At 43.0% G+C, this 15609-nt stretch overlaps 1 protein-coding gene across 7 annotated transcripts; it reads left to right on the top strand.

The window, feature by feature from the left end:
- The first annotated feature begins 688 nt into the window (after positions 1-688).
- Positions 689-14625, top strand: palm1a (paralemmin 1a). 7 transcript variants are annotated; one of them, XM_020609187.1, is made up of 10 exons: positions 689-1077; positions 4071-4116; positions 5077-5157; positions 5791-5918; positions 6285-6348; positions 8954-8975; positions 9051-9119; positions 11560-11634; positions 12627-12758; positions 13617-14625. In XM_020609187.1, exons 1-10 carry the CDS (start codon positions 1073-1075, stop codon positions 14186-14188), a joined length of 1194 nt encoding a protein of 397 aa, XP_020464843.1. In that variant the 5' UTR covers positions 689-1072; the 3' UTR covers positions 14189-14625. The 7 variants fall into 7 exon arrangements, with proteins under 7 accessions (XP_020464843.1, XP_020464845.1, XP_020464848.1 ...); XM_020609189.1 differs by having other exon boundaries at positions 11569-11634; XM_020609188.1 differs by lacking the exon at positions 689-1077 and adding an exon at positions 1143-1455.
- The last annotated feature ends 984 nt before the right edge of the window (positions 14626-15609 follow it).

Genomic DNA, 15609 nt, shown 5'->3' on the forward strand with positions numbered 1-15609 from the left:
TGTGAAGTGCTTTGTGACTTTACATATAGAAAGGTGCTATACAAATACACTTTACTTACTTTTCTGTAGAGGGCCCTCAGAAAGCTGAGCTGTGTTTCAGGAACTGTGACGTCCCTCCCATTGTCTTGGGGCTCAACTTGACATGGGTGGCTCATATGAGAGGGTCATCAGCTGGCTTACTTCTCCTGGGCCTTCTGGGCGATAAAAGCTGGCCCATGTGATGACTCTCACTCCCTTCCCTTACACCTGGCATCACCTTTTGTTCTGGCTGGTTGGTAGTTCTAGTAAATGGTTGAATTTTAACCTGTGAATGGACACAGTCCTTGTCACATTCTGTGTATTTGTCCAGTGCGGAACAGAAGACAAAGCACTTTGATACGTGAAGAAGTTTTCCTCGTGTGCAGTCAGGGTTTCACAGATGCAACAGCATGCTCGAGGTTGTGGTGTCTCGTCAGTCTTCAGTGAGCTCAGCACTTGTGTCCATGACAGAAATAAAATAACATTTGAACTTGAAGTTCATTGTTATTTTATAATATATCACAAAATTGATGTGACCTTTAAAATAAAACCGGTCTTGTTCATGTCTGTGTGCAGACTGCCGCTGCCCTCTGCTGGACTCTGATCTTTGTCTTTATGCTTCTCAGGTGTCTAATGGAGTTTCTTCCAAAAGTCTTCTACTGTAGCTCCAGACTGGGCTCAGGTGCATCCTGTTGGACACCATGTCTAGAACCTGGAGTCCACCTGTGGCAAACGGAGCTGACCGGACAAAGATCAGAAAGACACACACCTGTTTATATCAGGTCCCATAGTTCACTCTGCAGGTCAGGACACAACCCAAGCTCTTTGTAGACCTCTGAGAGCAGACTGTGGTGAGGCCCTTATCACAAGGCCAGAAAACCATGTCTAAAGGCAGAGATCAGGACAAACGCTAACACGACCTCCACGCTTGTCCCCACTTGTCTCCTCTACTCTCCTCTCCTCCTCTCCTCCTGTCCTCGGTGGGCGGGTCTTTTTTCTCTATCGGATGTAGATCGGATGATCCGGGCTGTAGCGGACTGATCTGCGCTCAGACATGGAGTAAGTGTACTTTCTGTTTCTTCGTCTTCTTTTAATGTTTGATTCATTCTTTACATTTTTTCTGTGTTAATGACGTAGCCGAGCCTGTGTCGTCATTGTGCGGCATCAGTCTGTCAGAGTGCTGAGCCGGGACCTGAGCACAAGGAAAACTGCACACAAACTGCGGCAAAATCCTCCGCAGACCTGCTGTAAAATACTGGGACGGCGGAACCGGCTCGGTATTTCGGTGTGTCTGCGTTTCAGTCTGACCGGGGACTTTCAGAGTCACTGCGGCGGGAAAGGAAAGGGTTAAATCGCGTTATAACCGAGGGAGACAAACAGACGCCGTGCCCTACTTTTCTCGGCGGAAGAGGACCGCACACAGCAGCAGGAGCCTATGTAATTACATATTGATCAGTTTGTGCTATAAAGGAACTGATTTGTGATCAATAGTTGCTGTCAAACTGCGCAGGTTAGAGTAACACGACTTCCGGCCGCCGTCTTCAAAATAAGAGCATGGCTAGAGTCAGGCGGCTCTCTTTGTAATGCCACCTGTTCTGCTAACTTAATATAACATTCATAATGTATTGGCTTTAAAATATAGAAAACATCAAAATTGTTCCCACCGTTTTGGTGTTTTATATTAAATGAACTCGACATTTTATTCAGATATGGTCTCGGTGCTCCCTGATTTCCTTGTGGACTCTGATGTGTCTTTGTGGTGTCTCGGCTCAGATTAAGCGACGATCAGAGCTACTGAACAAGTAAATCATGTTTTGGAGCAAAACACTTGTGTTTGTACAACACTTTCAAAATACCATAGTTTTATTTTGAAGGCGGTGCGGCTGACTTTGTTTGTTGGTTTTGTGTGTCTGCGTGAGTTTGACTGACCTGCGGCAGCCGGGCGGAACCTAGAGGGGAGGATTCATGCCAGATCAAGGACACAGACAGGTTGGCTGAGGACCCCAAACTGAATGAAACCTGAACTTGGATCTAGAGAGTCTGAGTCTGGATACAGGGTCTGGGCAGAAAAATCAGTGTCAGTAATTTCTAATCAGTTCACTTTTAAATCGATACAATTTCCAAAATGAAACCAAATGTTTCAGACTGATTCTGCAGCCTGATCAATACTTGTCCAGTTGACTGAGTGACTAAACTAAACTAATTCCTGATCAGCTTCACCCTGACTCTCTCATGATCTCTCCTCACCTCCCTGTCCTCTGTCCTCACTGCAGCTTTTCAAATTAAAATCCAAACATGTTTGTAAACAATGAACCACTTTATTCTGACAGAAACTCTTTCTTCTCACGCTGATCAATAAGAACCTTCATCCCCCTGATCTCTGATTAGCAACTACCCGATCACAATCTGATCTGAGCCTTCGTCTGACTTTTCACTGATACTGGTGGAAACTGCTGTGTGTCAGGGTGGACAAAATAACAGAAACACTGAACTGGTTCAGGAGCAGTTTTGAATCAACTCTGATGTTTTTATAGTTTTCACCACAGTAAACTTCCAGTCTGAACTGGTTTCCAGTGGGCCCAGTATCAGACCCTGTTGCTGCTGGTTTTGTGTGCCTGTCTCCGGGGAGACGACAGCAGCTTTGTGCAGAAACTGTGCCGAGCTCAGCAGAGTTTGTTAACTGTTTCGCAGCAGTAGAGGCCCAGCTCTGCTTTGTTTAGACTTTATATATATAGGATTGTACATAGATAAAAGTAATCAAAAGAACCAGACTGTGCTGATGTCTGACACCGTCAGACACTTTTTATTCATGTTCACAGCTTAAAAACAGTCGGTTATTTAAAGATAATGGTACCTTTGCTTTTAGAGAGGACACAGTGATTGAGAAGACAGAGCCAAAATAGATCTAACCTGAAATAATTTTAAGCAGTGAAAAATCTAATAAACAAAAAGAAATGTGTAGATAGAAGAGAAAAGGGAAAAGTACAGTTTGATCTACTGCATTAAAAGCAAAGTATAAAACAAACAACAGATAACACAGTTGTGTCAGTCGCCATGCCCCTGTACACGTGCAGTTCACGGCCAGAAACACATGAATTAATCATTTGTCTAAATTAAATATGAACATTTAAAGTCTGTGTCTGTGCTCTGAGGAACAACAAGAAAAAATCTGCACTCAAGCTTCCAGATTGGAGATGTTTTATTTAACAGCGAGGGAGGGTGGACGGGTATTTATTAACAAATTAACCGAACATGGACTCAGTGTGGAGAAACTCGGACTCATGTTGGGAAATAGGATTTACAGAAAATAGATTAAAATCTAATCAGTAGTTGAGACTTTAGACCCCTGACCTCAGTCTCAGCTGATTTCTGCTGTGACAGAAAAATGCAGAGGTCCACACCGTCATCAGCATCAGCTTCCGGACTCTAATAAAACCAAGCTAAGTGTCATGTGACAGTCAGGCTGCAGATCAGCAGCAGATCTGTGACGCTGAGCCTCAAACATCTCAATGTCAGTCTGAGTCTGGAGGACGAGAGTGAGGCCCAGCCAGAGACCAGCGGAGTCCAGGTCCAGGAGGGCGTGGCTACAGCCGGACCCCAGCAGGGATTTCACTTTAACATCTTCACTGAGTTTAAAAATCTCTGTTTGCACATTTATTAATAGGCGAGGCAGCTTTATCTGTAAAGCACATTTCATACACAAAGGCAAAGAAAAACATGTACATTAGAAACAATAACAATCGATTAAGACAAAATAAAGAAAAAAACATAGTTTAAAAAGAAATAAAATACACCACAATTAAAGACAGATGAAGAAACACCACTACAGCGCAGTGCTAACATGCACTGTCCCTGTTAAATACAAGGAATTATAAACTTTGTACCATTATACAGAGACAGAAAACAAGTTTAGTGTCTTAAAGCTGGATTAGTTCTGCTGCAGGTGACCCGGCTGATGCCTCCACTTGCACATCAGGTGGGGACGGGACAATAAGCCTGGGGTCCTCAGCAAAGCACGAGAAACTAAGTGTGTTTCTGTGTGTGTGTTTCAGGGTGAGTAAGGCTCTTTGTCAGCAGGACCAACTGCAGCTCATCGCAGTAAGTCCACTTTACAGACTGTCAGTGAACGCAGCACACGCATGACATGTATGAACACACACATGATGTGACACACGCACACATCTGTGGCACAGCAGCAGCTATTTTAAACCAGACACATCCCGTTGTCTGAGGTCCAGTCTGAGAGTCGGTCTGAGGTCCAAGCTCTTGCATTAATGCATTTATTGATCCCACACATGTCTGTCTATCTTTGTGAGGGCCCTCACAGACACAGTGACCTCGTAGCCCTCAGCTAAACCTGATTCTAACCTGAATCCTAAAACCAGGTTTGACTGGACAAAACAAAAATGTTTTTAACCAGAAAAAGTCCATTTTTCTGAAGCTCCTTAAAGTGGGCTCATTTATTCTGGAAGCTGCACAGACGACTTGTCATGTTCATTTAGACTTTTGGCATTAGAGAGGCTGTAGTCAGTTAAAGCAGAAACACCGAGAGGGCTTGAAGTGTCTATTGCAGTCGATCATGTAGAGGTGCAACTAATGATCATTTTCCTTACTGATTAATCTCCCAGTGATTTTCTTGACTGATTGATTAGCTGTTTACTTAAAAAAAGTTTTCCAGTTTTCATAGTTTTCCAGACCACAAGCCGAAGTACTCGGGTGTTTTTTTTTTCAACAGTACAAAGCAAAATTATTTAGTTTGCAATAACAGTGAGAGAGAAAATTCTCACATTGAAAAAGCAGGAACAACATTTTTTGTTATTTAGCTTCATAAATTCTGTCTAATTAATTTAATCGACTCCAGTAACAGACGAGTGCAGCTGAAATGTTGCTGAAAGCAGTTCAACTGTTAAAGTGTAAGCAATGAAATGCGGAGTTTGACGTGACCCAGTAGTTTTCTGCTTATTGATTAAGACCATGACAAAGATACAGTCCAGGTGCACTTTCAGTGTTGTAACAAGCAAAGGCAAAATGTTCTGATTCGGTTTCCCTTTGCTTCAGGAGAAGAGGAAGTGGCAGACAGAGGTCGAGAACAAGAAGAGACAGCTGGAGGACGACAGGAGAGCTCTGCAGCACCTGAAGGTGAGACGGGCAGATGCACAAGCCGGTTGATAAGTGTATCTGTTCAAGCCATTAATGACAGTAAAGATGTGCCCAGCAGCAGATGATTCTGTATCAGACGACGTGATGAAACCAAAAACCAACCAACAAACACGCTTGGTAAACGTAGAGCCGCCGGGGCCCCTGAGGGCCACCTGTTCCTGCTGGTGTATTGTCCAGTGTGTAGTTATTTTTACAGTGTAGATCCAGAGGTGTGGTGCAGGTTTATGAGGCTGCAGCCCAAGGACAGCTGCAGAGTAAGAATATCTGCAGCAGGTCTCAGATCAGTTGCTTTGAATGCAGGAATGACAGAAACGCTGACGCCTTTCACTCACAGCCGCTGATTCAAAATAACCGCGAGTATTTTTAACCTGAACACAACTGTTTACACATGACACATGCAGACAGGAGCGTGACAGTGGAGAGGAGAGGAGTGAGAGGAGAAGAAGAGAAGGGAGGAGAGGAGCTCAGAGCATCATGGGAGGACCCCCAGTCTAGGCCTATAACTAATGGGATGGTTACACCAAATCCAGCCGATCACAGAATACACGTCACTAATTTCTTAGACACCGTGGACACGTGATCAGTTTAGTTTGCGTTTCTGTGTGCATTCAGTCAAAGGCTCTGAGGGAGCACTGGCTGCTGGACGGAGCTCCTTCTGCTGGACCAGATCAGGACGAAATCAAGAGACAGCTGGAGCAGGACAAGGCCAAGAGCAGGAGCCTGGAGGAGGCCATCAACAGGTCAGCTATAATCTTTTTTTTTTTTCCATAGAACATTCATGAAATGATGTTTATTTATGGCACGGTAATGTTTGGTCATGATCATGACTTGGCATATTTTATTCATATCTAGAGAATGTAGATATTTGTGATTTTGTTGAATGACCAAAGTTTTGTGTATATTAACCTTGTGTGTGATATATTCTGTCACTTGAATGTCTGTCTACATACAGTATGTGTATGCGGATGTGGATCCGTGGGCTGGGAGGCCTTTTATTCCTGAGAAAATTACCTGCTCTAATCTCATGACGCATCTGAGTCTGTGTTTACGTTAGAAAATCTGGTTTCATTTAAACCGATGAACAAACATGTGTTTGTGTGTTGCAGGTTGGAACGGGAGCTGGTGAGGCTGGAAGCTGGAGCTGTGTGTCAGACCATAACACACACCACTGTGAGCACACACACTTTTCCCAGGGAGCAGGAACCTTTTTCAGAACAGGGGGTCTCATTCACCAACATCTTCCTCAGTGTTTTCTCAAATTCCTTAAACCATTCTTAAGCCACCGAACTGTTCACACCTGTGTTCTTATATTGATGAATCCCATGTGCTCCTAAGTTGAAAGTGCGTGCCAGTCGTTCCTAATTACTATAGGTTAACGCCCTGCCAATGCCCATAAAAGGGCATGAGACTGCAGGGCCATGTGCACATGCCTCACACAGAAACGCAAAAGAGAAGCCGAGAAAGCCAGAAATGTAAAGCGTCAGTAGTGGATATAAATTAAAACAGGGCGCACAGGATGCGCTGACTCATTCAGTGAACGCTGTATAAGCACAAGGATGCATAACTGATGAAGTAAGAAAAGGTTTGACCTCAAATCTGAGGCAGCAAAACAGACATGGAAGACAGATGCTGACCAGTGGAGGAGGACGGGCTGGCCCAGAGCTTCGGAGCTGTGCACGGCCTTCAGCTGAGCAGACTGCCATGTGGGCACCCAGGTATCTTCACCTGCCCTGAGTCTGATCTCAGATGCTGGACGGCCAAACGCTGACACACTGGTAAAGGCTTTATTCTATTATAAAGCCACGTCCGGTTCTTTCAAACCAGGAACTCCGAGGGACGACTCAGACCACTTGGATATATAAAAAATATAACCGTGCTGGTTTATTCAAAGGGTCACAGGCAAGAATTAACATTACACGTCCAGGCATCTTCCACCCCCAAAGCTGCTCGCAGGCAGCCCGGAAGAAGAAGCCCCGAACCTAATCGCCTATACAATTTAATCACTTCGTTGGGCTAGCCCCCTCCTACACAGAAACGTCAACCGAGACGTCTCTCTCTCACCAGCTTTGCAGCTGGCTCTGGCAGTGGTCACAACATGAAGCAAATCAACGTGTGAATGTGTATGTCTGTTGGTTAAGTGGTGTGTAGCTAAAAACACTGTAACACAACAATTCACATTAAGAAAAATATTATGGTTACTTTTACTAAAGAAATTAACGGAAATTATAAACAAAGATCTGCACTTAAACGTGTTTGGTTTTTACGTAATTCTAACATACACATACTTGTACACATATGTAAACGTTATGTTTAAAACCTTAAACACAAACAGTTGCTTGCTGTAATTTTAGTGGTGTTTGTTTTAAAAGACCATAATGATTAGTAAAATAATGGGAAAAACTATGAAAGAAATAGCAATAATGACAAAACTGTTATTGTAACTTAAATCTTATTATATAACTGCAGAACTGAAGAAAACTAAATAACCAGTTATTTATCCAGTTATTTGGTTATTTGGGGCGACTGTGGTTCAGTGGGTAGAGCAGTCATCTCCCAACCTGAGGGTTGGTGGTTTAAATCTCAGTGCCTGCAGTCTACATGTCGAAGTGTTCTTGGGCAAGACACTGAACCCCCCCGTTGCCCCTGATGGTTAGAGCCACCAGTGTGAGTTGGCACCGCAGATGGATGCCTCAGTTCTGTACCGGAAACAAATTCCTTGTGTGTAACATGCTTGGCCAAATAAAGGTGATTATTTCACCCAAGTGTGCATAGATTCTGTTCTTAGTTAAGGACAAACCATTGGCCAGAATCTTGGTGAAACCTTTGTAAGTGGGTTTTACAAAACAAATCTGTTCAGTGAATGAGACCCACTGTTCTTCTACCTGCGTTTCCACTGAAGGAACCATGGTCTAAATGTAGTTGTGGGGTGTAGTTCTACCCTCAGTAAAAGTAGCTAGTCAAGGGGTAGTACTTTCTGAACTATTGGGGTGAGACTTGCAGAGCTGAACGTCGCTGATTGGTTAAATTCAGGGTTCTACGTTGTGAGCATTTCACAACGTTTTTGAGTGAAAGTGCCAATGTGAAAAATCAGGGTTCCCATGTGTCCTGGAAAACCTGGAAATTTTTTTACCTGTTTCCCAGTCTTGGAAAAGTCATGTTTTATAAAACTGTAAAATGTCCTGAAAAACACTGTGTTATCCTGAAAGTTATGTTTCTTTTGCTAAGAGCAAAGTGTCAGATCTCAGTATGAGCTGGCAGCTGAAGCTAGGGCAATGAGAGACAAACTTAGAATGGTAAGAGTAGAAGTTTAAGGCCTGTTTTTACCTCCACCGATGGCACAAGTAATGCTTTTAACCAACATTTGTTTGTTATTAACAGCATAACTCGAAATGTAATGAACATATTTTGATTAAATGTATTGGAGAGATAGGGAACGGCCCATGGAATAGTTGAGTAGATTTTGGTGCTAATCTGTGTTATACTTTCAGGAACATTTGAAAAAATTCTTTGCCAGTGCGAGTAATGGGAAGGCTGCTGACTGTATGTGAGCCCCCTTGTGGCCATAGTGTGGCTGCACTACTGAGCACTCCGAGCACATACAGTGGTGTGAAAAAGTGTTTGCCCCCTTACTGATTTCTTATCTTTTTGCATGTTTGTCACACTGTAATGTTTCAGATCGTCAAACAAATTTATAATTGGTTTCACTTTATCTATTTCCTGTTGATACATATTGCCTTTTATTATGAAGCTGAACTTCCTCTCTTTGTGCCTCCAGGTGTCATCAGGAGCAGTTAAAGGTAATTCACTTCTTCTGTTTGTTTTTTGTGTTGTTGTTTTCTATAAGTTGCCTCCCACTGTATCTCTCTGATCAGCTGTAGAGGTCAAAGGTCACAGCAGCCATCAGCAGGACAAAGCTTCACCATCAGGTCAGGTAGTCCAAGGTGAGACTCTCCTGGACTCTGCTGGATTATACATTTTATTCTCTTTACGGTAGTGAGATCAAGTCATTAGATTACTGTAACCCCTAATTTTCACCGGTTGTGGCTGTGTTGCATTCTGTCTGTGACCCGGTTCTGACTCCATATGGTTTCATCCCCCACCTGGTCCCCCTATGGAGCTCTGCAGAAAAGCTCATTGTGATGTTGATTTTTTTGTACAGGATATTCTTCTTCATGCTTGAAATTCTGCAGTAAGTGGGTTTCATAGTTAAATTGTTTTTTTCTCTGATAATTGTGTTTTCTGTTCTTATTTCATAACTTGTTGTGCTATAGCCTACAGACAGAGACTACAGTTAATAGTTAAATTGAATTTAATGTTTACAGTTAACTCATTATAAAACACAAACCAAACATTTGCGGCTATGTTTCAGTTGTTAACAATACATTCATTCTAATAATTTCATAGCCTATCTATGTTTCACACAGGGGGAAAACACTATCTGACTGGTGGGTCAGACTTTGTCAGAAGTGTCACAGCTGCTGCATCGTCAGAAATAGACTAGATGTGTATCTTTAGCAAAGTGGACTGGAGAGCCACATCTGGAACGGATTGGAGACGGAAAGCAGCCGGACCCGGCGGGAGCACAACCATTGACTAGACTGGCAGCGATGAGCTCCAGTGACCATATCAAAGATGGAATGCAATGCAGCCGCATCAGGTTGAAATTAGGGGTAATAACATTACAATATAACCAGAACTCAGTAATAACTACGGTTGGGTACCACTATGGCACAAGTTCAGGCAACAGAGACATTACTGCACGTCACACACTAATGCTATCATTACAGCAGTCCATTTACCTCAGAGCTGGGAACAAATGGGAATATTTTTAACATCATCAACCTTCGTTTTATGCTTCTTTTTTTTAAAGTGTCAGTTCTGGTACCGTTTAGGCACCGGCACCATTTTAAAACTATTATTTCAGGAGCACCGGTATCAGAAAAACCCAAACAACACCCAACCCTAGTAATGGCGTAACTTAAAGCTGCATTAACTAAGATTTTGCACAAATTTGCATAAATCAAGTAAAAAAAAACTGTCCAGAAGTGTTTCCTCCCTGCTGTATTAACCTCCACCACTCACCACACTCTGCTATCTTCAGGTCTTGTGTTTATTTCTACCCCACTCTGGGCAGTGTTGTTAAAGTCCGCACTGCACTTCTTCCACGCCCCTGCTTACCCACTTTCCAACCCATACGACTTGGTTCAAGGAGGGACCATGGAGGCCCTCTGTGCAGGTCCAACCCAGGATGGGAGCAGACCTGTTAGACCCAAAAGGCAGCATTCTGTAAAACAGGGTGACAAAGAACTAGGCAAAACCTGATGGAGAGCACTAAAAGCCTCCAAAGGACTAACATTTGACCAGATGGGGCTTTCTTCCTGCTAGACGCTAAGTACTGTAGCTGGCTAACGTGCATATGTTATGCACCAATTAGCATGCTAATGTTAGCATTTCAGTTTTGTACCTTTGTATTGAATTATTCTGGTTGTAATTTGGAGTCATTCCAACTGACTGCAATGCTAGTGCTTTGTTGTCCAGTCAGCGGAAACCAGCGTGTTTTCCTGGATTAGCAAATTAACTATTTTTGCTCAGTTTGCTGATTTTTGCTTGGTTTTGGTCCAGTTTGTGTCAGACATAAAACAACAGTTCATGTAGTATTTTAGTGAGAAGCTGTTAAAATTTACGCCATCAACACAACTAGAAAAGTGCTGAGTTTGTTCTATCAAAGTGTAACATCAAAATTCTATTGTTTCACATACAACTCAGTTATGTGCATGTCAAGTATGTAACACTGAAAAAGATGTGATAGTGGTCAGAACATTAATACTGTTTCAATATTACTGGGGTGCTGCAGCTAAAAGTAGTGAAAGTGAACGAAATGACTCGAAAAAAGATTTGTTCATTTTGCTGAATGATTTTCAAAGAACCGAATCAGTAAAATGATCTGAACTACCCATCACTAGTTCTGGAGCTGGCTGCTACTGCTGCGCTACCTGGCTGATCACACTGTCTCCGGCTGTCATGACCACATACTATGACGTAGTTTTAGAAACGGGGCAGGAGGGAGAAGGGGAAGGGATACTGCTGGAGTTTGATTTGACTCTCACTTTGTTATTAATGGATGAAAATTAGAAGGAGAAGTTAGTTAATGCAGCTTTAAATCAGTTCACTCATTCAATGTAATGAATGAATGAATCAATCAATTTCCAGACATGTTATTACATTAGTCATTACTATGTTAGTAAGCGGATTACAGTGATCTGATTACAGTAGTCAAATTTGGGTAATCAGATTACAGTTTCAGATTAAAGTGTTGTGATGACCTCACACTCAGAGCTTCGGTCTTGACTCTGTCTCTGCCCACCTCCTGTTTCCCACGAGCCTTTCCAGAGGTCAAAGTTTACAAAAGTCCTCGAACAAACAAACCGAGAGAGGCAACGGAGGAGATGAAGAGAGGTGAGTCAGAGGGGAAAAATAAGATGAAGCTCAGCGCCATTTCACAAGCTCGTTCACAACTCCAAACCTGAAGAAACCATTCTTTTACCAACCAAAGCCAGAGCTGAGCCTACATCTTCCACAGTGCATAAAAACTCTTGGTGTTTGAAGCCAGTTTAGCTGCTCCACATCAGTTTGATATTTTTAGTAGGAATCTGTGAAAATCAGTAGCAACTAATAGCAAGATAATTAAAAGTAATATAAAGGGTATATTTCCAGTTTCCTGATTTCGCTGACAGTTTTTTAGTGAAGGCTACACAGGCTGATGTCAGCCGATGCAGCACTGAAACAGTAAAACACCTGTTAACCGTGCTGATAGCTACCCAGGTTCAGGGTTACTTTTGTCTCCTAGTGGAGGAAATTGTCTCAGAATAAAGAACTTGGTGCATAACGACCAAACATTAAATAAGAACACCTGAAAACAAGCTTTATGTGTGATTCATTGGTATGAATAGAGCTGAGATATGGAGATGGAGGGCAGGAGAGGACATAGACACTCATGTTAGTAGTTAAAGGTTGCAGTATCTTCACAGTCTCATGACCATCTGTGTAGCACCACACCTGTCACACAGGATAGGCTGGCCAAAAATGTTTTCAGGCTGTTCTGGACTCTAGACTGGATTAAAACTGAAGTCTGGGCTCTGGATTCTCATGTTTAACCAAACACCCACAGATCAACAAGAGCACAGGAGAGCAGGGGTAGAGAGGTCAAAGGTCAGAGTTCAGGTTAAACTGTCTTTATGTGAAACATCTAACTACCTGTCTAACAGCTGTCTGTCTCTGTCTGCCAGCTTCACTGCATTCACCCTCAGTTTGCTGCTGTGTCACACATATAACTATTTTAATGTCTTTGTTTTATTCTCATATTTGTCATATCAGCCTGTTGCTCATTGTGCTTTAAATCAGCAGCGTGTGTGTGTTGTTGTTTACCTCATCTAACTCCCTCCCTCCAGCGATGTACTCGGTGGAGATTAAAGTAGAGCGGGACAGAGTGACGGGGGAAACCAGGGTTCTGTCCACTAACACCATACTTCCTGTTGACCTCTCTCACCAAGGGGTCAAGGTTTACGAAGACGAGCGGAAAGGTGACACCAATGAGTAAAAACATCAAAACAAAAAGAAACAGAACTTGCTTTATGAGAAGTTACCTGCTGAGTTAAGGCTGGAGCACCAAAAGGGACAGCAGAATAGTTTATAGTCCATGCTGGCTGGTGTATTGTACACACCAGATAGTTATAGAGTTGTCAAGTACTGGCTACAAAAACAAAAACAGTAGTGTGTCCATATCTGCTCTTTTTACATCTGATTATTTTAGTAGCAGTGTGATTTTTATCTTTTCCAAAATGACTTGTGGTGTACTTCTCTTAAAGTAAAACCATGCATGCATGCTCTCTCCTGTCTTTCATGGTTTTAACAGTGATGTTTTAGGAATCTAAGAATGAAAACCAAAAAAATTAAAAAGACACCAAATCACCTGAATGCCACCTGACAGTCAGGTGACTTGTCAGGTAATTTCAGTACAGACTTGAAGGAGGAGGCAGACAGTGTCCTGCTGGAGGTCTGATGGGTCTTCAAAAACCAATAGCTTTAACTCAGGGGTTTTCAACCAGTGGTCTGTGGCTCCCTAGTGGTCTGCGAAGGCATCGATGGCAATTATGCATTCAGTAATGTAGTTTCACTGTATGAATTTTCCACGTATCACTTATTATTTGTGAATAATCTAAGTTATGAAAATGTATAAAATCTTGTAAAGCCTGGGTGACTTTCACACTTTAAATAGTGCCCATCTGGTGTAGCCATCCCACAGCATGGTGTTCCCTGGGTAATTTGGTTTCACTAAACAAAACCTATCAGGAGGATTGTTTGTTTCTGTCGGTCCTTCAGCTGGAGCTTAGCTGTGAACTGTAACAGATGGGTTTTCTGATCCTGTTTCTGTTCTTCAGTGGTCCATGAGATGAACGGTGAAGATGGCGTCCACCTTCTCAGTTCCTCTGAGGTTGATGAGCTCATCCACAAAGCTGATGAGGCTTCAATGATGTCACAGACTGCTGCCACGGTGATCTCACTCCCGCCAGCTGAGGTCCATGAAGAGGCACTGCCACCTTCGCCACAGGTCACATTGGAGATCACCGGGTTGGAGGCCAAACCAGGCAGCGCACCAAGTGTGGCTGAGGCGAGTGTAGAGAACCCAGTCACCATGGTGTTCATGGGATACCAGAGCGTGGAGGATGAGGACGAGACCAAGAAGGTGCTGGGGCTGCAGGGGACAGTGAAAGCCGAGCTGGTGCACATTGATGACAGCGATGGGAAAACATCCCCGGGAGGAGAAGGGATGGAGGAGGCCAGTAGTCTTCAGACAGCAGCTCCTCCTCTTGCCTCAGCCACCGTGACTACCCCACTGCCAACCACCAGACCTCCAGAGGTGATAGCAGCAAGCAACGGAGAGACAGCGGAGGGAGGAGCAGTGGCGATAAAGAAGGAAAAGCAGCCGTGTAAGTGCTGCAGCATCATGTGATCCTGCAGGGGCTCTACAATATAACACAGTAAAATAGAAAGGATGGAGACTTTCCAGGACAAGTATGTCAACTAAACTCCAGGCACCGCCCTAAACCCCACCTCTAACAACATGTCATAATTTAACATGTCTTTCTTTATGCTCATCTATTTTAAAAAGCCTTCTTTACTTTTTTCTATTTTCTTGAAGCCTCTTTATTTTGTACTCAAGTTTCCAGGCATGATGCCTAAATCCAGCTGACTAGCATTAGCTTTACTGTTAGCATTGGTACGCGATTTGTATCTTAAGCTCCCGTGTCTATGTGTAAGCTCCAGAATAGAAGACAGTGCATTCATTAATTTCACACTTATATTTATTTGAATCCAGTTGCAGAGTTTCTCTCACTGATTCTGTTTGTGGAAGAATATAAAAGAGAAAATAAAAGTGACCTGTAACTGTAACCGTGTTGTTCGACAGCAGATTTCTAAGGTTTTCAGGCCCAAGTACAATAACTCTTCTTTATATATGGTGTTTTCTTTGCATGGTGGAGTTGTAACTTGCATGCGTGGATACAGTAATGAACTGTGTTCCTGAGGCCATGAGGGCCTGAAGATCATGGTCATTCAGTGCTAGTTTGCAGCCTTGTCACTTGCTTACAGAGATTTCTCTGAATCTTTTAATGATATTTTGTAAAGTAGATGATGAAAACCACAGATTCTATGCAGTATATGTTTATAAGCCCATTTTGCCCTTTCCCCTATTTAAATGCACTTTTCCCCCTTGTTTTATGGAAGCACAGTGAGAGCCACTATACTGGAGACTAATTCCTTGTGTGTTCAACATATTTAGCCAATAAAGCTAAGTTGGATGGCAATGATACTAGCCACCTAAAGAGAAATGCTAATGTCCTAAAAAAGCTGGATCTTCATCCCCCGTCTTCAGACCAAGTCCAAGCTTGGGCAACAGGTTATAGATGCTTAGACAGCATAGCAGCAGGGATGAGAACTTGGCACCTTATGCTCAGTCAGGTCATCCAAGTAAATCTTGCCCATTGGAGGTTCCCCTGACTCCCCTTCTTGAGAATCTTTATGCAGTCTTTCCACTGCCACCAGGAACTGTACTGTACCCATACTGTCCTGGGTCTGCATGTTTCTGTGCCCGGGCTGAAAAGCATGAAAGATGATAGAGCTCCAGTAGCCTGGGTGTATTTTACATGCAGACCTGGTGACAGGTTTACTTGGAGCCATGTTCTGATGGTGCCATATTGACTCTCATATAATAGTTCACATTTTCACAACAGCAATAGTTCACAGCAGCATTCCTGACAAAGCCTGTTGCTCAGCAAAACACACACACACAGTGTGAGTGGCTGTCTGTGCACTTTGAGTGGACTTCATTGTTTAGAAAAGCGCTGTCAGTCCATTTACTATTTATGCACACGC

This window comes from Monopterus albus, unplaced genomic scaffold (genome assembly GCF_001952655.1).
Source record: "Monopterus albus unplaced genomic scaffold, M_albus_1.0 scaffold98.1, whole genome shotgun sequence".
Lineage (NCBI taxonomy): Eukaryota > Metazoa > Chordata > Actinopteri > Synbranchiformes > Synbranchidae > Monopterus > Monopterus albus.

Excerpts from the sequence above, each read along its gene's own strand:
- palm1a (XM_020609187.1), top strand. Across the intron at positions 5,158-5,790 it reads GAGCTCTGCAGCACCTGAAG|TCAAAGGCTCTGAGGGAGCA; the intron begins GTGAGACGGGCA and ends GTGTGCATTCAG. Across the intron at positions 8,976-9,050 it reads GTCATCAGGAGCAGTTAAAG|CTGTAGAGGTCAAAGGTCAC; the intron begins GTAATTCACTTC and ends CTCTCTGATCAG.